Source organism: Amphiprion ocellaris, chromosome 14, assembly GCF_022539595.1.
Source record: "Amphiprion ocellaris isolate individual 3 ecotype Okinawa chromosome 14, ASM2253959v1, whole genome shotgun sequence".
Taxonomy (NCBI): domain Eukaryota; kingdom Metazoa; phylum Chordata; class Actinopteri; family Pomacentridae; genus Amphiprion; species Amphiprion ocellaris.
The window spans coordinates 26,567,349-26,590,540 of record NC_072779.1 but is presented as its reverse complement, the minus strand read 5'-3'; the positions used below and the strand labels follow the sequence as shown (position 1 = coordinate 26,590,540).

Genomic DNA, 23,192 nt, shown 5'->3' with positions numbered 1-23,192 from the left:
ACGCAGAAACAGAGAAAAATAATCAAACAGATTCAGGTTTTTTATTTATTTACTGTCTTTATGTTTAGGTGTACAAAAAGCATGCAAAAAATAGCTCATTATATATATAGGTACATATTTACATTGTAATAACTGCATTCCATAGGGATGTGCCATGCTTTCATTTTTGCGACTTGACACAGGCGAGTGAGTACATTCAGAGAAATCCACGAGACGACATGAGACACAAACACAGAGACAGCAGGCACCTTCAACACATCAGGACAGTCACAAAACAGCAGTGATCGCACAGTCCCTGACTTCATACTATGTACACACTCTTCCTCAGTCCTTCTCCTTTGGATATAATTATGACCTGAAATCATGATATAAATTAGCCCTGCCACCCACTCTGTGCTTCAGTAACTGCACTCGTTGATTTTTCTCCCTCCTGTGATTCTCTGCAGCAACAACACAAAGCTGGAGAGCATTTATTGAGAGAGTAAACCTCTGTCTGGGCTGCACAGTTTGTATGTTTGAGCCATTGTTGTACATGGGGATCACAGATCTGCCACCTGAAACCTGGAAGTATGAAGGATGAATTATGCTGCATTTACAGGTGGCCACAGAGTTATGGCCTTTTGGATTTATGTGCTGCAGAACCACCCAAACATGATGCGTTCAGGGGTTTTGAGTGTTACATGTACAAAAAAGAAAAACATTCAGTGAAAATTGGCAAAAATTTAAAGGGACCTCTCTCCAGGCAGAAAGAAATGTGACTTGTGCATACTGACTGACACATATCGGACTAAGCAATAATGAAAAAAGGATTTTGCTTTTTCTTGCATGCCTCAATACGGGAAGTAAACTTTAAATGGTAGTGTAATCTGCCCCAAATACAGGTGCTGTAGATTTATACTGATAACTAACTAGATGATAGACAGAAAACAGACGTAACAAAGTAACTGCTCCATATCTCGAGGATTAAATGTTTCATCATCAAGGGCAGCTTGTGATCATCCATTACTGTGTCTCTTTAAAAGATCCTGAACACAAAGCAGTCCCTTCTACCTGATCCTGTACTCATAAAGAGGTTTTTTATTTATTTATTTTTTTTTTACAGTGTTTCAGCATATTTTCAACAGTAAAACCTAGAAGTTCCTTTGCCCCAGTTATACAACATTCAGTATTCTGCTCTAGTATGGATATGCACAAAAAAACCCCCAACTATTTAAAACCAATCTTGCAGCTTTTACAACCTTATAACACAGACAGGAGAAATCAATTATAAAAAGGTCTCAAAAACCAAGTAGCAATGCTGTGACATGCAGATCAATAGTAAAGAGTAATGCATTTAATAGCACAGTAAATGTGGTCTTTTACAGGTGAACCACAGTTTTTCCTCTTTATCATAAACTATATATGGTGAAACGGCTGCCACTATGGTTCAATGTCATCACAATATGTATCTGTAAGTGGAAAAGTGCAAATATTTAAATGTAAGCAGTGCTAATCTCTCAACAACATTAAAGGAGGAGTGGCCTGAGTGGTCTGACAGCAGAGGAATGAGGCAGCGATGACAAAGACAACAACAATATTGCACCTCTGACACCGATACACAAATGGCAGATTAAAAGAACACTCTTAAGAAGTGGTTTTAAGCAAATAAATACAGCAAATCTAACACATCATCTCACACTTTTTGGTTCAAACAGACCCTCACAGAAGACCACTCTGCATACAGACATGTAACTCCAACTCCTATCAGTGTTTACTTTCATTCAGATTTGTCTCAATTACATCTTTCACTGAACATTAATATAAAAACAAATACAAAGCTTTACATTCTCCAGTAGCCACATGATAATAGAATTTATGCTCTAATGTCAACGCCATCCATGATTTTTATGCCTCTGTGGCCATAAACCTCCAAACACAGCAGCTCAGCAGTGCCATGTGAAGAGCTTTTTTCTTTTAGACTCCACTTGTCCGTCCTCTGCACCTCATCCATCACTGCAGGACACTGACGGCAGCACTAATAGAAGAGATGCAAAGGGTTGCACTCTGTCTCTAATCAGCCACTTTGGGGATGGCGCTGAAGTGGGCGGAGAAGTGTTTGTTGGCAGCCTGAGCCTAATCATGGCATTGATTGGGAGCAGAGCCCTCCGCTAGCTAACATGTCTTTCTTTCACAGGGGCAACGTGCCAGGGTGGTGGCAGAGGAGCTTCATAAATACCTACAGTCCCCTCCAAAAGTATTGGAATAGTGAGGCCAATTCCTTTATTTTTGTTGTAGACTGAAAACATTTGTATTTGACATCAAACAATGAATATGAGACAAAAGATCAACATTTCAGCTTTTATTTCCAGGTATTTACATCTGGATGTGATATACAACTTAGAAGATAGCACCTGTTGTTTGAACCCACCCATTTTTCATATGAGCAAAAGTATTGGAACATGTGCCTGACAAGGTGTCTTTTGTTGCCCCGGTGTGTCCTCTTACCTTGATTATTCAAACAATAAATAGTGCTCAATGTTTACGTTTAGTTTCAGATTTGGGTTTTGCCTGTGTAGACTGCATCTATAGTTAGAGGTGTAACCAACATCAAAACCAGAGAGCTGTCTATGGGCGAAAAGATAGAAAATCCATCAGAGCCATTGCACAAACATTGGCCATAGCCAGCACAACCGTTTAGAATGCCCTGAAGAAGAAAGAAACCAGTGTACTAAGTAACAGATGTCTAACGGGTAGACCAAGGAAGACAGCAGCAGTTGACGACAGAAATGTTGTGAGAGCTATAAAGAAAGACCCTGAAACAACTGCTGGTGACATTGGCAACAACCTCCAGATGGCAGGAGTGAAGGTATCACAATCTACTGTTAGCAGAAGAAGTCATGAACAAAAGTACAGAGGCTACAACAGAAGATGCATACCACTCATTAACAAGAGGAACAGGATGGCCAGGCTGGAATTTGGCAAAAAAGTATAGAGACGAACCTCAAAAATTCTGGGACAAAGTTTTATGGACTGATGAGACAAAGATGAACCTTTAGCAAAGTGATGGAAAGGCTAACGTTTGGAGAAAGAAAGGATCTGCTCATGATCCCAAACATTCAAGCTCATCTGTGAAACACACTGGAGTTAATGTTATGTCTAGGGCTTGCATGACTTCTTCTGGGACCTACTCATTAACCTTCATTGATGATGTAACACATGATGACAATAGCAAAATTATCTCAGAAGTCTACAGAAACATTTTGTCTGTCAATTTAAAGAAAGATACAACCAAAGTTATGAGGAGATCCTTCATCATGCAACAAGATAATGACCCAAAACAAATTGCCAAAATGATGAAGGAGTTCATCAGGGGCAAGAAGTCGAAGGCTGTAGACTGGTCAAGTCAATCTCCAGACTTAAACGCTATAGAACTGCATTTTACCTGCTAAAAAGAAGACTGAAGGGAGTAACCGCCCAGAACAAACAACTGAAAGAGGCTGCAGTGAGAGCCTGAAAAAGCATCACAAAAGTAGAATGTCTAAGTTATGTATCAGATCCAGATGTACATACCTGGAAATAAAAGCTGAAATGGTGATCTCATTTCAAATTCATCATTTGATGTCAACCCAAATGTTTTCAGTCGACAGTAAAAAATAAAGGGATTGGCCACAGTGTTTAAATACTTTTGGAGGGGAGTGTATCTGAGGCAAAGCTGCGGCTCAGGAAGAACTTTTCTCATTTACTGTAGACCAAATAACAGATCTGGCATTAGACATGTGGAATGACAAACAGTGAAATCACATAAAATAAATACACTTCTCTTTCATTTATCCATCACACCAACATCTCAAAGGATTAGAATGATTTACAATTTCAGCATAGTTTGTTGGACCTAACCAGCCAGGACTAGTCAGCCAGGACTAACTAGTCAGGGTCTGCATGAAAATTACAAGCCAAGATATTTGTGGAGGGAGGTTAAATCTTATATTTTAACTTTTTACATTGCACAAACTATTTACTTTTTCTTGGATCCTAACCTTGACTCAACAATAAACTGTACCCACCTGATTTCAAAAGACTTACGGTGCTGTATTGGTGAAAGTGAGAAAGGCAAGGCCTGAGAAGTTTAGACCATGTGATCAGCCTTGAAGCCTAACAAATTAATGGATTCATTTTTTTCACCATAGCAATCATCCCGCAAATCGGCAAATCTGAGGTGGAATTAGCAGTTTCTGCATTCATGGTAAAGACAGAAAAACAATGAAATTGATTAGATCATGGGTCATCTATATATGTATGGAGATATCTGTCTTGTAATTATACAAATCTTGTAATTGACTTGCTCTTTCATAATGAGGAGTATTCTAAAAAAAAAAAAAAAAAAAAAAAAAGAAGTCACATTTAAAGTCTTCACCGGTGTGAACAAATTAAATCTATTTCTAGAAGCAGGAAGTATAATGTTGCACTATACGCTGCAACATTAGCTTATTATTGTGCACATTTGGGGAGTCAAGTACACTAAATCCACTGTTTGTTGATGATGCTGAATATTCCCAGGCAGTTTCTGTAGTGTTTCTGCACCATTAGTCTATTGTACATTATCCTGTAATTATGAGCTAGTTTTCTCATAATTGCAACATCAGAATTCTCTTAACAAAAAGGATAAGGTCTAATTGGCATAGTGCACTTTTATGACTCACTGTGCACACCAGAGCCACAGACTGTGACCTGATTCCTTTGTTTTTTAAGAATTAATCCCACAAGAGATTACTGGCATAAAAATGTTGGTCATTAAAAAACAAAAAGAACCTTCTCTGTTTGGCTAAAAAAGGTCACTTCCTAGAGCAAAAAGCAAACATGCACAGCTTTCCCTCTGAAAAATTTGTTACACTCCCTTTATGTTAGATAACCTCATATGAGTTCATTCAATGTCTTCTGCAAGGGAACTCATCGATGTGTAGTTTGAACACTGAGATTACTTATGCTTTAAAATCCACTCTGCATCCAAGAATGTTGTAGAATATGCTTTAAATTGGATATACACACAGTATAGGCAATCACATTAGTTTTTTCCATCTCTTCACACTCGCCATCCAAACAAGATGCACTTCAAAATTTTCTAATTTCTGTCACAATAGCGACACATCAAACCCAACAGTGTTGGAGAGGAGACCTCATGAGACAAAACAACACAGAAAAATAGGAGTAGGAGAAGAAGCGTGGAATGACCCCTAACACAAACATAATTATAAATCACGTGGCAGAGAAAATCACTTTGAAATGTTTTCAAGCACAGCAAAGCCACCGTCCTCCCACCATGATTGCCCTCTGACAGCCAGATAATCAGAGAAGTTGTGCTGGTCAAGGTCTGTGAACGCAGGAAAGAAAGGACCTTTATGACCCCGCTTTAAAAAAAAGTGACCAATGGCACAGATACAAGAAAAGGGGCATGACAATCACACAGAACACACTTCAAGACGTCTATGTACAATCTTAAAAATAACTGACCACTGACCAGGAAATAAAAGCCTGCAAGTCCACTGAAAACACAATACAATGTCATGTACATGCTTAAGTCTTTTCTCCTTGTGATTGTGACAGATAGCTGTAGATAGTCTAATGAACATGTCTAATTATTCACCATGCATGAAGATAAAAAAGTTTTCTTTTTTTTTACATCAGTGTAAACCCCGCTGACAAACATGTTCTCATCTTTTCCTGCAACACTGATTTGAACTGGTAATGATCCAGAGGATTGGAAGAGTTCCTCAAATGGTCCACTTGATGCCAGTCACAACAGGAAGTGGTTGAGCCGTTAAGACAAGAAAGATTAAACTTACAAACTCCACAGTGGAGCTGCAAAAATGGGGGTAAAAGCAGGTTTTATCAGGCTAACTGGAAGCAAAAGAAAAATCAAGTCTGATCAACTGAATGTTAACACAAGCAATATGTACGATTGAAAAGCTTGAGTTTTTAAATCTCACGTGTACAGACTGATATTGTGTCACTAACTTGAAAGAAAAGCTTGGAAGAAGGCCTAAGTGCGCAGTGGTTCAGTCAAAGGGATGTAAAGCAGATGGTGTTTCAGACAAAGCTCTGTTTACAGGAGTGCCATTAAGACTCAAGAGGATGGCTCATCTTCATATAGGTCCTCCAGTTCTCCTTCTCTGGGTCCTTCTCCTGTGCTGCCCTTTCTAAAAGAAACAAATAAAAGAGACAAAAAGAGAGAAACACGTCAAAACCGGCAGCTCTTTGGTCATTTAAAGCTGGAGAATGAGGGCAGAGATCTAAATGGGAACACTATTAAGCTTTCCTCTCTCCAAATGCAGCATGGCGATCAGAGAAGCTCTTCTCCCTTTTTTTTTGCTACAAGATGAATGTGAAAAACACACAGGATGCTTTATCAATGTAACACAGTGTTTTAATGACAGCAGTAGGGATATGAGAAAAAAGATCTCTGAGATGACAGCTGGGGAAAGGCTCCTCCATCACCTCTCATGATGGGGACAAGCGAGAGCTGAGGGGTCTAAGATGATGAGCGGCTGGTAGATGTGCGACAGACAGCGTGCCAGACTGCTTTGCACAAAGTGTTACCTGAGTGAGGGGTGAAGTTTTAAAGTGGGCCGGAAGGGCCACGAGTCCCTGCAGCAAAGTGGGAGAAAAGATGGAGAAGTCACAGGTGAGAGGGCAAAGACATGGTAACTGGTGGAGATGACCCACCTCCTCAATGTAAAGGTGCTGGGAGAAGATCTTTTACATTTCAATATTCATTCTTTTTAGGTTAATCTTTATACCAATGTCAACTGAATATTGTAGGACAAAATAAGCTTTTTTAACATTTTAAATTTAAAAAAAATTTTGTTTTAAAGGAACACCATGACAATGGTGATGTCATTAGGGTTATCGGAAGTAGGAAACTATTTCCTGTTTTATATTTGTACCTATTTTCTAACACAAAACATGCTTTTCAATATGCTAACATATGCATCCTGGCGTTCTCTCTCCTTCCAGGACCCAGAAATACACCACTACAGAGGAGCTTCCAATTACTTATGCTCACCTTAAGATGTCAAGGAGTGAGGACAGAGGGAGCTTGAAGTGAGAATATAGATTTTTCAGAAGTGGAAGTGTTTTATCAAGTGGCATGATGTATGAATACAACATGTTTGTGGGTGTTGGAGTGATCTGACAGGTGATAAAATTGTGCAGCAGGTTTTTTTAAATAACTGCCTTTGTTGAAGACTGAAGCTATGGAACTTAGGATTTCCCATTTAGCAGCTTCGCCTCCTTTGTTCTTGCATCTCTTCCTCGTATCTCTCTCACACATCATTGCAAAGCCTGCATTACAAACTGCGGAGGGCACTTTGAAAATGTGCATTACTAGAAAAGTGTTATACTCTGTTCAGTTTAACTTTTAGACACTGTTTGGTGGGGACTGGTGCATTTGAGAGATGTACTTCATGGTCTAAAAACACCCATCATCAGATGTTCTCCACCCAAACGTGGCTCTGACTGGCAGGCTTAAAGACAAAAGGTCTTTGTCTGGTGATACCTGGTCCAAGTCAGACACTTTGAACCTTAACCTGACTGTGGTGCAGCAGATTCATCATGGTGGTCACCTTCTATGTGCCTCAGGGTTTTACTTTCTGAATTATTTTCTGTGTATCAGGTGGGATCATTCCTTCATCCATATTTATTTTTATTTTTGTGTGTAAACGTATTACTTAAAATTAGCTTAAGTGGCTAATTTAAAGTAAAGTGGTGAAATTCAAATGAAACTCTCTTCTCCTAATCTTAAAAATTATCAGTAATTATTATCATTATTATCATGATAAATTTTTCAGCTACATCACCCAGCCCAATGTAAGCGGTTGAATTGGCTGTCTGTGAGACATTTGAGAGAAAACTTTGCAGTGTCATCTGGGCTTTATTGGATAGATCAACATAATGTAGGTAGATTAACAACAGAGGCTGCCTCATGTACTGTATAACATTAGTTTAGTCAGAATAATACACACAATGTCTGCAGTGTTAATCGGATTACTATTTTTAAAAAATAATCTGTGATATTTTTGTATACGTAATATTACTATTAGATCATGATTGCTGGAATCAGTCTTAGAATGTGCAGCTGTATCCCCCATAAATCCAACTGATTCCTGCCAGGAAAAGGGTAGCGGCAATTACTCTGCCTGCAGCGGTCTTTTCTTTCACTTTGATGAGTAAGACATTGTTTGTTCTTTTCAGACATTCATTTGTTCCACCTGCCATTCTCAAAAAATTGAAGACTTAAACTTTAGTTTGCTTTTCACGTCTCGAGGCTGTACATCAATAATGTCTCATAATAAAAATTATTACTTTAGTCAGTCCTCCGTATCGATACAGACTCAACACTCAAAGAGCATGGCTTCATAGTGGGCACACAAGACCTTATTTTTTTCTTTTCCAGCAGGGGGCAATGTTATTTCAAATTCCTACCATGTCCTCTGAAAACACCTTCACCTTAGATAGCATCTCTCTGACAGCTTGGTGAATAACAGGGGAAACCTCAGCCTAGATAGAGGAGAGATCATCTAATAAACCCCTCACAATGGAAGATAAGAGTCTGCTCCACATTGAGAACAACATTGGTCTATCTTCATAGCACAGTCTGCTAGACACCTAACAGAATTTTATCTCAAGGATGCTTGCAATACAGCTATAGATGCTCCAGTTTGCCCTTGGCTATATATGCATATATTGGGTGTTTCCCCTGTGATGCTTGCAATCTATAGAAAAGTGAATCCAAGGTCAGCCTGAGACACTAATGGGTCTATATCATTGTGTTACTCTGAATCCTTCTGGATGAAGGCTAAAAGCAACACACAAAGAAACACTTACAAATGCTGTAAGCTCCGCTGCATACAATGAAAGAATGAATCATGGTGCTATGGCAATACAAAGCAGCAGGTGTTACTGCAAGAATGACTGCTGGTTAACCTGATACAGCAGAAAGAAGAGACAGGTGTGAAGTACCAATCTGTGTCAGAATCTTAAGCACTACTGGCAATAAGACTGGGCTTATGTGGTTGTATCTTCATGGATGAGATATGCAAGTATTACACATGCAAGAGAGATCTGGACTTGATGATGTCAGGAAGGTGGACTGTGTGCTTACATAAGCAGACTGCTTGGTGCAGACATGGACCTCTCCTCCCGCCTGCTCGGACACTCAAAGGGGTTACTGAAGGAGCGTTTCCTCAGCATGGCTTTTACCAAGATCTGAAAAATTCACAAACACAGGATGGTTACAAAGATGTGCAGAAGGTTTTTGTTTTTAGCAGATGGTTCTGTGCATCAAGCAGGTGGATTTCCCAGTGACATCATCGTAAGATGTTCAAGTGAGGGGTAAAAACCAAATCATGAAAAGCAGTCATAGACTGCGCACATGTCAAATGTACCTGGAAAATGGTCAATACTCCAAGAGCAAGCCTATGTGTTTACTCTGACCAGTGATAGAGGTGCAAGGTGATGGCTTTGGATGAAAACTGCATCAAGTTTTTAAACTTAAAACATTTAGGGGAAAAAAAATCATAAACAGGTGTATAGAGTCCTTTCTTTCAACATCCAAAAATGAAGTCAATGCTGAAGAGCTATAAACTTTAGTTCCTTGAATGTTCACTTGAATCTTTCACTGGTTACACAAGTCGATCCCCATAGATCTCCATGGTAAAATGGCAACCCCTGGAGCCACCACAGAGAATTTTAAAACCACTCTTCAGGAAACCTTTGGGCACTGTCATGAAGGGTTTTTCTGTCTATAAACAGCCTGTGGTTACATCATTTATTGACAACATCAATGTAAAGAAAGTTGCATATTAACACTGCTCATATCCTAGCGGTTTGTAGCATAGGACACTGGCATATATCTGTTGCATAGTATTCAGTATTTTGGTGCTAAACAGCAAAAGGTTCATGAATGCTAGCATTGCTAACATCCAGAATGAGGACGATAATGTGCTTTTAACCTATACAAAAGACAAACTACAGGTTTGTTACACATGGCAGCATTAGTTGTTTGTTTTTTATTTTGCCAGTTGTTTACCAGTAGTTTCAAATCCGCTTTATTAAAGCATTATGTTTATTTTGGTAAATTAGTGTCCCATTTAGAGAAAAATATATGATAAAACAGGATACGTTTTACTGTATCATAATGCATAGTGTTTTGGACTTCTTAGTCAGATACATCCCTCACTCATTATGATGATGTCTAAATTCCAAACTCAAGGCTTTAAAATGATATGTCACGAATCATTGGTGACAAGATGGTAGCTCTAGTCTCAGTTAGCATTATCACTGCTAGTAGTGGCTGCCATTTTTCATGTTGAGTAGCTAGAGCTAGCCATGTCTATCAACATGAGGTGTACAGTAAAAAAGCTTCAGAAATACAAGCACTGAACTCTAACGAAGCTCTAAAATGTCATTTTAATGGTTGGCTTTTACATATAAGCTATCATGACATTGCAACGACCTGTTGTCCTCCCCTTCTTTACCTGCTTCTTAATCTGTATACAGAGTGTAAAGAAAAAAAGCACTAATAATTATGAAGGCAATGTTGTGTATACACAATGCCATTAATTTCATATAATGGCAGTGGGTATACACAACATTTCTTTTATAATTATTAATGCTTTTTATCTTTGCACTCACTCACAAAATTGAGATCCCAATAATGCTTTAATAATCCAACATTCAAGCATTACTGGAGCCAGACGCTGCAGAATCCAGTTTTCAGTTTGATTGTGGTAAACCAAACAAAAAGCTTTCAAGGTACAGGAAAACACATGATTCAAACCAGGGGCACTGAGGTGCATTTATTTTTTTAATTCCAAGGTTGAGCACTGATAAAGGCAACCTTGTCCTCTACAGTGGTTAACAAGGCTGCCTTGTATTGCTGTGCTTTGTCACAATTCAAGTTTTATTTGTAAAGACACAGCTATACTACTTAAGTCATCAATTTGACACAAAAGTGCTTGATGAAAGGAATAGACACTGTGTTTCCTACCACTGCAGAGAGGCTGGGAACAAACTTCACTGAGTTCTGGATATCCTCCTCTGTAACCTCCACCACCGAGCAGTGCTCCTCCTCCAGTGGCAAGGGGTCAGTGCCTCCCTGGGTCACCCACTGGTCCATCTAAACACAGAGACAGTATTGAACCAGGACAGCTCCATGACATGGCAATTACCCAGAGGTATGACAAAAACTCACACTAGTGTTCAGTGAATCTATGATTTACATTTGGTGCAGTAGTTTGCATCTCAGTAGGAAGCCTTGCTCTTAGTGTTCCATATTTTACTATTCTTATGCTACAAAATCCCCACTGCAAAGATTTAACAGTTCCTTAGGACAGATAATGCATCACTATGTCCTGTGAGGTAGTTACTTTGTCAGATTTGAGTAAAACATAAAGTCAGAAATTCTTGCAATGAGTTGGCTGAGAGACATGACAGACTACATACTAATATAACATTTTAATAGCTTGCTATCTTTTCTGACCTGCAAAATGTCATGGAGATCTATTTGTGGGTCGCACCAAACCACAGTCCTTCAGAATGCCTTTTGTTCTGTTTTTTTCAGTTGGATGACATCATGGAACATGTTGTGGAAGCTGACATACAATGCAAAAAAAGGTAGAAAAATCTGACAGGCTTGTCTTTTTATTATGACATTGGGATAAGTGATCGATTGTAGTGCCAGAGGCACATCTGAGGCTGCCCTCTGTGTTTTGATTTGGGCTATTATCGGGCTGATACCCTGTATTTCTGCATTTTCTGACTTCCCCATTCTGTCTGTACTGTCTTACAGCTCGAGCCTTTTCAGTTCTACATCAAACATATTACCAGTATCTTCAAAGACAAATCATGCATACACACACACACACACACACACACACACACACACACACACACACACACACACACACACACACACACACACACACACACACACACACACACACACACACACACACACACACACACACACATATATACACACACTTCATTTTTCATAAAAGGCTAAAAGGATTCTTGAAACAGCTGGGCACTGTAGTTTTCAGTGAACAGACAGCATGAAACAGTGCCACTGTCTAGAACATTTTTTCCTCTGATGTGATTTGCTGTCTATGTAGACCTTTTCCATGGCAGACGCTTTGACTTGTCAGTGGGGAAAGACTCAAAAACAGGTGGAATTCCAGCAAAAATTAGTGAAACTGTCATGAAGCAAAATCACAGACAAGCAATTGGTAAAAAGTTGGTTTGTTAAAAGTGATTTGAAATATAAGACATTATAGTCCTTTTAGCTGATCATTTCAAAATCTAGGAGCAGTAAATGCAAAGGCTCTCTCACCTTTGTGTATCAGTCAAATCAAAAGATCATAAAAGATTTGACCAATAGCTTCCCAGGGATTTGTAAATAATCAGCAATAAGTTGAAATAAGTTCTGAGAGTAACCAGTGTACTGAAGCAAAAGGAAGGATCAGTGAGATGTGCTCATATTTTCTAACCTAGAAAAAAGTACTGGGAGCTCTGGGTGAACTGGAGGCTGGAGAGAGCTTCTTTTTCCTGATTTCAGAAAATAAAGAATGACAGGAGTCTACTCAATCAACACATAAGTACCCAGATTTTTTTGTAGAAATAAATGTTTCTGACATGAGCATTGATTAAACATGTTTGTCTAAGCTGCAGCTTTGATCTCAAATACACTGAGATTTCTGCAATGCTGAGCTACTGAATGTGACACAGAACCAAGACTATTTGGTAGTTAGTTGCACTAAATTGACCCATGATCAATACCTCTGTGTTTTCTTCATTTAGCTGCAGGAAATTTTGTGAAATGAACTCAGTATTGCAGCATCACGGTGTTCAGAGCATAGATAGATCTGAACGCTGTCTGTGTGATAGTGGAAGCTGATATTCTATTGACATATGCAAGAGTCAGGAGGGAATACATCTACGTTTATTGTTTGTTGGTTTTATGGCCCATTCTTTTTTAGTTGTCATCTGTTGTTTTAATACAAAGAGTATCAAACAGAATTATATTGCACAATGTACAATGACAATAAAGTGATTTGATTGATTTTAAAGGCAATACTTATTGTTGCAGTTTCAACATTGGATTTGCTAGTGTTAAAGAGTCCATATCTGATTTTTTGTTTTTCCCTTTCCTTTGTTGTGTATTGCCCTTTTGTGCATGTAAAAGTTATGCAAACTTACAAAATCCAAGGCCCTCACCAAAGGGAGTTATTGTCTCCCACAAAACACTCCTTACTTGCCTGAAATAGCTCACTTGAAGTCCAGGCTTTTCCTCTGTTACTTATCTAAATCACCATGTTCCATATTTGTGTAGTGCCTGCCTAGCAGGTAGTTTGGCCTCCAACTAAATGAGCAGCTTCCTCACAGTCCACCACTATTCCATTACTGGCTCTACGTCTCATGGCCTTATATTCAGAGATCTGAAGTTATGGTATGTAACCAGTGTTGCCTTGCTTTCGTCCTGCCAGCTGACAAATCAGTAGGACTTGGCTTTTCAGGAGAGGGACAGGAACTAAAATGTACCATCTCTTTTTTTTTTAACATTAAAGTGTATAAACATATTTTAGTAGACCCCAAAAATAAAATTCTAACCATGTAAATGTGGATAATATGGATTCTTTAAGATAAATGATTCTTTAAAATGCCTGCATTTACATGCTGGTTCAGAAGCTCTGACATCTACATCTTGGAAGATGACCACAAATATTTAATAGTTCACACAATCATCATTCAGGAAGACACAGGAATGCTTCAAATCAGTGAGTGTCATTATGATTCATAGTATATCTACTCGGCAGATTGTGTGTATTCATGTGTTACATAACTCAAGCAAGTTGTGCAAGTTTACTTTTCTACTGTGACATGAATACAAGCCTCAAAAAATATGTGATATTGTTATGGAGATGAACAGCAATAAAATGAAAGAACATATGTAATTTTGGTTTAAACAAAATTAGGAGTTAAATTGCATTAGTTTGATTTAGCTGTTGTTATGAAATGTGATGTGACTAACAGCCACACTTTGATTTGACCTCTTAGTCTTCTTCTGATTCTAAGGCTGTGCTGAGCTGACTTTTGTATCTCGTGTCAAGAAAAGAATTTGTGTACGCGTGTGTGTGTGTGTGTGTGTGTGTGTGTGTGTGTGTGTGTGTGTGTGTGTGTGTGTGTGTGTGTGTGTGTGTGTGTGTGTGTGTGTGTGTGTGTGTGTGTTTTGTTCAAGGTCACACATGATGCCCGACAGCCTCATTATCTCCTGTTCCATAAATGCAATCAGAGCCTCTGGTCAGAAAATGTAGCACTGACACACCACTAGATTGTATCACAGAAACACAGTGGGAAGTGGGGAATGTCATCCGTCCGTTGCTGGTCCTGGATTCCTCCTGGCAATCTACTGTGGAGTTTTAGCCCAGTCCTCCACAGGGACAGACAGGTTTAATCATGCCCCGGAGTAACACAGCATCTCTAAAGAACCTACTGCAAATACAACACTCAGGAGTTTCCGAGGGGAGAAGAGCATCGTATTGCATGTTAGTATGAGTGATTATCATGTTCAAATTAGCTGCCCACCATCTCAAATACCAGGTGTCTACTCTCATGGTCTATTTCACAACTGCTTTCTTCTCCATTTACCTTGATCTCAGGAAGGGTGATCCTGGTGTCTGGGTTTTTATCTAGCATTCGCAAGATCAGAGTCCGCAGCTCTTCACTGATCTTTGGTCTGCAAAAAACACAAGATAATGATTTGGAAAGAGTTTTGGGGAGACAAGTTTGCTAGTACACATGTTACACAATGCTTTACGTACTTCCAGTATCTTATGATTATATCATCTGTGCATTAGGCAAGCTAGGGCAGGATATTAAAAAAAAAAAAAAACTAACCGAAGCTGCACCTTTTTAAACAGCATTTTGAGTGCTACAAAATGATTTATCTATCTGTAGCACCATGTCACACAGGTAACAAAAAAAACAAAACAAAAAAAAAACAGAAGGGACAATAATTAGCCCCGTCTCAGATTTAGATAACCGCTGATAATCTTACCTTAAAATCACTTATATTCTCCACAGATGGTTATCACAATAAATATTCCAAAGTTCTGTCTGACTCATTTAAGACAGTTATGAATAATATCTCCATTTCACTACATATATTGATGCTGTCAACAGAACTGGAGGGAAAATAAGGTTTCTTCCTGCCTATTCCAACATACTGAAGTTAATCCAGAAACATACAAAACATGACTGACTTATTTGTTTGACTCATAAGTAAAAGTTTTGGACTAATCAAAATTTGGGGTGAACTGATACGGTTTTTCAGGGGCAATATCAGCACCAATTATTGGTGATCAAGGAAGGAACCAAAATGCATTTGCAGTAAAAATGAAAATTTTGATGTCAAAATTTGGAATATCACAAACAATTTATATTTTAATTAAAGGAAAACTTTTAAACATTTATCCATTAGTGTTGATAGGTTGTTACTCATGACATGCAACCAATCAGACAGCGCTGTAGGTGGGACATTGCTCAAGACCACAGAATGGTGACTACATGTAGAAAGAGGTGGCTGCATCAGATCCAAAGTAGCAGATTTCTAAATAATTTTATTTTTCTGGAAGTGGGAAAAACTATACTAACAGTAATATTCAGAAAAATGCTGAATGCTGCAAAATTCAATAATCGGTCAACCACTGATCAAAATATCCACAATTTTAGAATTTGAGCCAACCTGAGAAGCATTTGGTTGTCAGTTGTCCTGTAATTGTTGTAGATATCATTGGGTTGCCTGTAACCACACATGGAAGATTTACTCTCTAAAACTAAACTTTAACAGGTTTTTCATATGAAGTAAGTTAAAACTGAAGTTTAATACTTGTTTCTTACTGTCACTCAACATGCAGTTGTGAGCATCCTGGACTGGGCTTGGAAAAGAAATGATGGCCTGGGAATAACTTTGGTATAGATTTCCTTGTTAACTTTCAAAACTTAAAGGAGCTGTTACAAGCTCACTGTGAAAAGGCTTTTGAATCACCTGAAAGAAAGTTAGAACATTGATAGTGAATTTGTTGAAAACAAGAACAAAAGCAATTTTTCTATAGTCAGCCATAGCACCTAATACCATGTGGTCGAAAAGCACCAAGCAGCTAGTAGCAATAGTTAGCCAAAAGTAATGGATAAATAGTGAAATAGTTAGCTAAAAGTAGAGGCTAAAATTTTACCTCTACTTTTATTTAGCCGCTAAATGGTTAAAATAGAGCTAGCTTAAAGTACCAGCATGGGTAAAATAGCTAGATAACTTGTTTTTAAAGGATAAATAGAGGAAATAGCTAAAGGTAATGGCAATGACATTATGAATATACTGTATAGCTTAAACAGTTGGTTATAGATAAATGGTTTTAGTTGCTAGCAAAAATTATGGTTAAAACATTTAAAATTAATGTCTGAATAGCTAGCAAAAAATAATTACTAAAAACTAGAGATAAAACAGTTTAAATACTTGGCTAAAATCCTGTCTATAACAATTGGATAAAATCAATGGATGCATTGCTAGAATATAATACCCAGTCATGGAAAAAAAAATATTAGACCAACCCTGTTTTCTTCAGTTTCTTGTTCATTTTAATGCCTGGTATAACTAAAGATACATTTATTTGGACAAATATAATGATAACAAAAATAGCTCATAAGAGTTTAAGTTAAGAGCTGTTATCTAGCCATTTCCCATGGTTTTCTTGAGAATAACCAAAATTGCTTAAGTTCTTACATCAATAGCTATGGCATTATACTGCCAAAAACATTGCTTTAATCATTTCATGTTTTATTTTATGTCTTTTTTAATCACATGATAGACACAGGAGTTAGTACTTGATTGCACAACCATTGCTTCTGATGACTGCAGCCGTGCATCTTGGCATGCTCTCCACCAGCATCTGACATTGTTCTGCTGTCACAACAGCCCATTCCTGTTGCGCATATTCAAACAAATTTGCTTTGTTTTGGGCTTGTGGTTCTCCATTTTGCGTTTGATGATTTTCCACAGGTTTTCAATTGGATTTAGAAATGGTGATTGAGCAGGCCAAGGCATGGTTCCAATGTTCTGGTTCTCCATCCAGGCTTTATCTGACCTTGCCCTGTGGCAAGGGGCATTGTCTTGTTGGAAAATCCAGTCATTCGAAGCAAGAAAGACTTTCCCAGCTGATGGAAAAAGGCTGTTTTTCATAGTAGCCCTGTACATGACCTGGTTCATTCGCCCTTCACACAATTGAATTTGCCCTGTTCCATCTATACTGAAACTACCCCAGATGGTCACTGATCCACACCCATGTTTCACTGTAGGGGCAAGACAGTCTGGTTTGTAGGCTTCTGCAGGCTTCCTCCAAGCCAGTAAGTTGGCTGGAGTGGGCATCAACTGAAAATTGGATTAATCATTGAAGAGAACTTTAGCCCAATTATCAACAGTCCAATCTTTGTGATCCCCAACAAAGAGTAACCAGGCTTTCCTCTGCCTTTCGTTGATGAAGAGCTTCTTCCGTGCCCTGTGTGAGTTCAGACCAGCTTCAAGAAGTCAGTTTCGAACTGTCCCTGCTGAACAAGTCACATTTCTCAACAGTGCCCACTCATTTTTAAGGTCCCTGGAGGTCTGACGACGATTCCTGACACAGGAACGGATAAGTGCATGGTCATCTTGAGGGGTAGAAAGACGTTTCCTGCCACAACCAGCTAGCAATTTGGTAGTACCATGTTCCGCTTGTTTTTTCTTGGTGTAATGAACGGCTGTCTTGGAGATCTTCAGTTTTTTCGCTACCTGTCTCTCACTCATGCCAATTTCCAGCAATGCCAAGATGGCTGCCTTTGTGGCTTCAGATGATTCTTTTGTTTTAGGGCTTACGTGAGAGCTGACAACTTCTGAGTTGTGCTACAGCTTGAATGTAAGCAGGAAACCACTCTAGGCCTTTGCGTGTGCAGTGCTGCTTATGACATCAAATGACCTCTTATACACTCTGGGAATACAATTAAGCTGCAGCATGTCAAATAGGACATAAAGTATTATGTATAATTAGCTGCATTTTTTGTCGTGTTCATTGTATTCTTCACATAATATATCTTTAGTAGTACCAGGCATCGAAATGAGCAAGAAATTAAAGAAAAGAGGGTGGTCTAATATTTTTTTTCTATGACTGTATTTGAAACTGTCAAATAACATGTCTACAATGCTTATAAAGATTCACCATCCATGTTGCATTTCAGTGGTAATGAACATAGAAATAAAATTAAGAAGAAAAGTAAATAAATGAATGTGAGTTCAGCCACTAATCATAATGACAGAGGCATGACATTACCTGCAGCACACCTACAGTATACTAGTCGTACTGTAATGGTACTGTGCTGTCAGTCCTGCTTAATATCACTGCTTGGCACAGCATAGAGATGACTTCATTATGTGATGTGCTATATTCTGTTTAGATGGATGGTAGCATGTAATGAAGAGGCTTTCTGCACAGCCATGAAGTCTCTTGAGCCCACAGTCGGAGAACACTGATTAACAACATGTCACTCTCCTGACACATATTCCAGCTGCTACTCGCAGGTGCTTCACTTTCACTAGATTTGAACTTTAGTAGTGTGCTCCTTCGCTTTACCACCACCATCTATCCTGTTCTTGTCTTCACTACCACCACCATCTATCCTGTTCTTGCCTTCACTTCTTTTGCTTTCACTGTTTTCTGTCAAAGACCTTCTCTGCTTTTCTTTAGCCCTTTAGTCAAAAGGAGGAGCAGGGACTCTCAGCAGCTTGTGTGTGTCCAGGCTGCTGATCCCTCAGTTTGCTTTGTCAATGCTTGTCTTGATCATATGCAGGTGACATTTACTGTGTGCTGGTGGTTGCCGCTGTGGAAAGCTATTTATATTTCTGTTCGTGCAATTTGTGATGGAGAAAAAGAAGAAAATGGTTTTATAACTGAGATGCAGATGAGATGAAAGCTGAAGGTAAAGACGAGCTGGCTGAAGCAACACTGCTGTCGTTTTTAATAAAGTGGAAGAGAGGGAGGGATGCAGGAGATGGACTTACATCTCTGGGAAATCCACAAGCTTGGTCCTTATCTTATTGTGCAAAGCCAATATGTACTCGTCAATAAACGGGCACTGCAGGTGGAACAGAGGAAAGAGAGTGAAAACCACGAGGAAGGTACACTGATTTTGTACTGTGCCAGAGAAAATCTGAACCCCTACAGACAGCTGAAACAAACAACAGCAGTAATCAGTTCCTAGTGTTCATTAAAATGAACCATTACATGAGAAAGCTGTTTTACTGTCCACGTCTTTTAAGTTTGATTTTTAAGGCGGTACTACCAAATAATTTCATTATGTGATTGCTCAAAATTAATTGCATAATGACAATAAAGATTCTTGACTTGAAATCTGCAGACTTGCCTTCCCAAAGACGAAGCAGTAGAGGGTAACTCCCATGGCCCACACATCCAGTGCCTTTAAGAAAGTGCCAACAGTGATGCTAATGCAACAGACTGAACAGCATTCATTTAGAAACACACTGCAGTGAAGCCAACACCCACTTTTCCAGACAAACGCATGGACCTGAATCGATGCAGACTGCCGACACTGATTTATGAGGCATTTTGAGGTAATGTTTGGGTGCGTTTACTGTCAGATACCTTTAAGATGGATTTGTGCAATCAGATAGCAGAGGCACAGCTGCTACCAGCCAGGCTCTTTATATTCCATTCAGCATCCCTCTGCTCAATTTAAAATCCATTTCTTTTTCTGATACACATAGAATGATTAAACTAGGTGTCTGAACCTGTGAACTTTACCTCAATGCCAAAAACATCTGTTATCAGAAATAAGCTGTACTACTGCAACTGACAACTGGGGGGCGGGGGGTGACATACAAGTGGCAGATATTAAAGATTTCACTGCCAATTTTTATCTTTGGAACATGGTTTGACTGAATTCAAATCTGAAAGAATGCAAGTCTAATCAGAGAGAAATGAATATATTTCTAGAGAGCTGGAGGTAAAGGCAGGCTGAGCTGCTTGAGTGGCCCTTTCAACCTGACAGCTTGTCTGCAATCAAATGTTCTATTCAGGCTACTCTTTTATGGACATGTAAGGTCCTTCTTGAGCAAATCCACAAGTCTGCCATTTTCCATAACTACTGGAGGAAAAAAATATGACCCATATCACAATGTCAAAGAAGAATTTGATAGCAGCATTGAGACTTGGGGAGAGTCTTTAACCCTTTGATGCACAACCTGGGTCAAAAGTGACCCAAATCCAATGGAAAATGGGTATCTCCTGATTAACTCCTTTCTGCACGGGCCCCTAATGTGTGAAATCTATAATCTCTTCAACAAGATGCTTATTTGTCAAAACCATGGACTATATCATACAAATGCAGGTGTCAAAATTACTGGCAACTTAAAAGCTACAAATGTGTAAAAAGAAAAAAATCCATCTTTGTAAGCACTGTGATTATTTAAAGGTGTCTTCCAACCTCTTTCTATTATTTCTAATATTAATGTACCATGTGCACATAAAGTATCAGGAAATGAAAGATTTAAAGAGATTTATAGTTCATACCTAACTACTGCAGAAGGCAGTTACTAACCAGCTGTTGCATGAAATCAGTTCTTTTAGATGTAATAAAAATTAAAGTTCTGTGACTAGCTGGTTTGCAAATACTATATTCTTTTACTCTGGAGGCAAGTGGAATTCAATTCACTTATTGAACATAAGGGGAAAATGTATCTTTAAATGTGCTAGATACAAGATTCTGGTCGATTTTATAGCATTTATTGCATTAATATAGCAACAAACAACAATTTCCTTTGTAAAGATAAAGTGGTATAACGGTGTAACACATGAAGTTACACTCCTGTGTGTATTGTAATTCTTCCCTGTTCTATGTGAACTCGTATGTTTTATTAATATCTTCTTCATATGATACGTGCCCTTGTTTAATTTCTGCTCAGTGTGAGTATCTACAGCATTCCTCTGGTTTTCCTTCATTCTACTGTCTGCTCTGCTCTGGTCTGGTCACTGTGTTTACTCTGCTGTGTGAAACAGACACATATGGACCAGGGCAGAGCAGATAGCAGAATGAGGGTGACACAGAGGAGAGCAGCAAAACAGCAGAAGAAAGGGACACACATGGACCAGATGGAAGAGAAAGTTAAAATATTTGAGGTGATCACAACCTTGTGTATTTTAGATGCTAGCGTGGCCTAATGGTTGTGGCTGATTTATATTTTGTTGATCCTCGTGTACAAAAACATTCGGGTTGAAAATGAGAGGTGAAATCTAGTGGTTCTGTACGGTGGCCGAGGGGTGCAAACGCTGCACAAAAACGGAACGCCCTGCAAGAGACAAAAACACCCACAAAAAATAAATGCTGCAAGATAGAAAACACCTACAAAAGAGAAATGCTGCAGGAGACATAACACCTACCAAAATGAAACCCACTTCACAACAGGAACGCACTGCAAACAGAAACGTACTACGAAACAGAAACACACAAAAGATAAATGCTTCAAGAGACAAAACACCTGCAAAAAAAAAAAAAAATAGAAATATTTATTCGTTGTTTTTTGGGTTGTGAATTAAAAAAAACATTATGGGGCCTCTCCATTTCTCTTGACATTTTTTGCTAACACCTAAAAACAAAAGTTGTAGAACAACAAAGAAATGTTTCTATACTTAAGCACATTTAGAAAGTTTAGAAAAATCATTCAATATTTGTTTTAATGTTTTCAGTTTTCTGGGACCATGGTATAGGTGGATTAAACAAGTTGGAGCCAGTAGGGAGTTGAAGGCCGTCTGCAGAGTAACACCACTCTGTGGAGTGACACCTCTCTGCTGCACGTTGTAGTGTTCGCAGTCCGCAGCTTGTCCTGGTGTTCCCAGTCCGCAGCTTGTCCTGGTGTTCCTGATCCGCAGCTTGTCCTGGTGTTCCTGATCTGCAGCTTGCCGTGGCTTTCCCACTCCAACCTGTGGCTTAGAGCAGTCTAATACACGGCTCGAAGTTGTTTAAATCTTACTGAAATTGGAGAGACAACTTGAAAAGGTATACTTTTCTCTTTCCTAAGTTTTTACATGTGGCCCTCAGATGCTGCTGTGAAAATACTTGTGTAGGTTTTGCTGATTTACACAGCTGATTTTAGTGGGTTTGGGGTTGTGAGAAGTGAATTTGTAATGTTAACGTTACTGTAACAAACATTAATTTCTGGGACACACCAGGAATTTAACAAGGTACCTGGACGACTCGCGCATGGGACATGGCAGCCTAGAAGAGAAGCATTGATAATTGTGGACTGCTTCAAAAACACATAAAGTGATTAAATTAAATGAATGTAAACTAAAATGAATGCAACACACACACCTGGTGTGTCCCATAATGTTAGTTACAGTATTCACAATCTCAACCCCACTAAAATCAGCTATGTAAATCAACTATACCTACACAAGTATTTTCACAGCAACATCTGAGAGACACGTAAAAACGTAGGAAAGAGAAAAGTATACCTATTCAAGTAGTTTCTCCCTCCAACTTCAACTTTCTTATTCACTCGTTATCTGTTTCTGGTGTTGAAACTCAGCTCTGCCATCTAGTGACCTGGAGCACTTCCGTTGTGGAATCCCCTCCATAGTGTTATCCTATTTGTGGCACGTTTCTGATTTGCAGTGCGTTTCTGATTTGCAGTCCGTTTCTGTTGTGAAGTGCGTTTCATTTTGGTAGGTGTTATGTCTCCTGCAGCATTTCTCTTTTGTAGGTGTTTTCTATCGTGCAGCATTTATTTTTTGTGGGTGTTTTTGTCTCTTGCAGGGCGTTCCATTTTTGTGCTGCGTTTGCACCCCTCAGCCACCGTAGTTCTGAATTCCATTTACATAACATTTAAAAAACATGAAATCAAACTGATTACATTCTCCCATTCCTTAATTCTGGTTCCAACTACTGATACCGGTCAGCACATCTGATAATTTGTTCCTGGGTTAGCAGGTGGGCATATTTCATCTTTCTCAGGTCACTTAAGGCTTAAGGCAGAATTTGCAGTTCAGTTCAATTAAATGCAGGTACACAAACAGAAACAGCTACACATATCTAATGTCTAAGACAGACATCAGTTTTTA

The 23,192-nt window shown here is 38.9% G+C and overlaps 1 protein-coding gene across 6 annotated transcripts in view; it reads right to left on the bottom strand.

Annotated features, from left to right (window-relative positions):
- Positions 1–22: 22 nt before the first annotated feature.
- camkk1a (calcium/calmodulin-dependent protein kinase kinase 1, alpha a) overlaps positions 23–23,192 on the bottom strand; it is a 114,450-nt gene continuing 91,280 nt past the window's right edge. For 5 of the 6 annotated variants that reach the window (XM_023264793.3, XM_023264795.3, XM_023264794.3 and 2 more), the window contains 7 exons: positions 19,480–19,533; positions 19,118–19,191; positions 14,683–14,770; positions 11,024–11,152; positions 9,137–9,240; positions 6,574–6,621; positions 23–6,173 (listed from right to left, as the gene is read on the bottom strand). In XM_023264793.3, coding sequence (XP_023120561.1) covers positions 6,101–6,173; positions 6,574–6,621; positions 9,137–9,240; positions 11,024–11,152; positions 14,683–14,770; positions 19,118–19,191; positions 19,480–19,533 — 570 coding nt within the window. In that variant the 3' untranslated portion in view covers positions 23–6,100. The remainder of the gene's footprint in view (positions 6,174–6,573; positions 6,622–9,136; positions 9,241–11,023; positions 11,153–14,682; positions 14,771–19,117; positions 19,192–19,479; positions 19,534–23,192) is intronic. The other variant, XM_023264796.3, reaches the window with a different exon arrangement.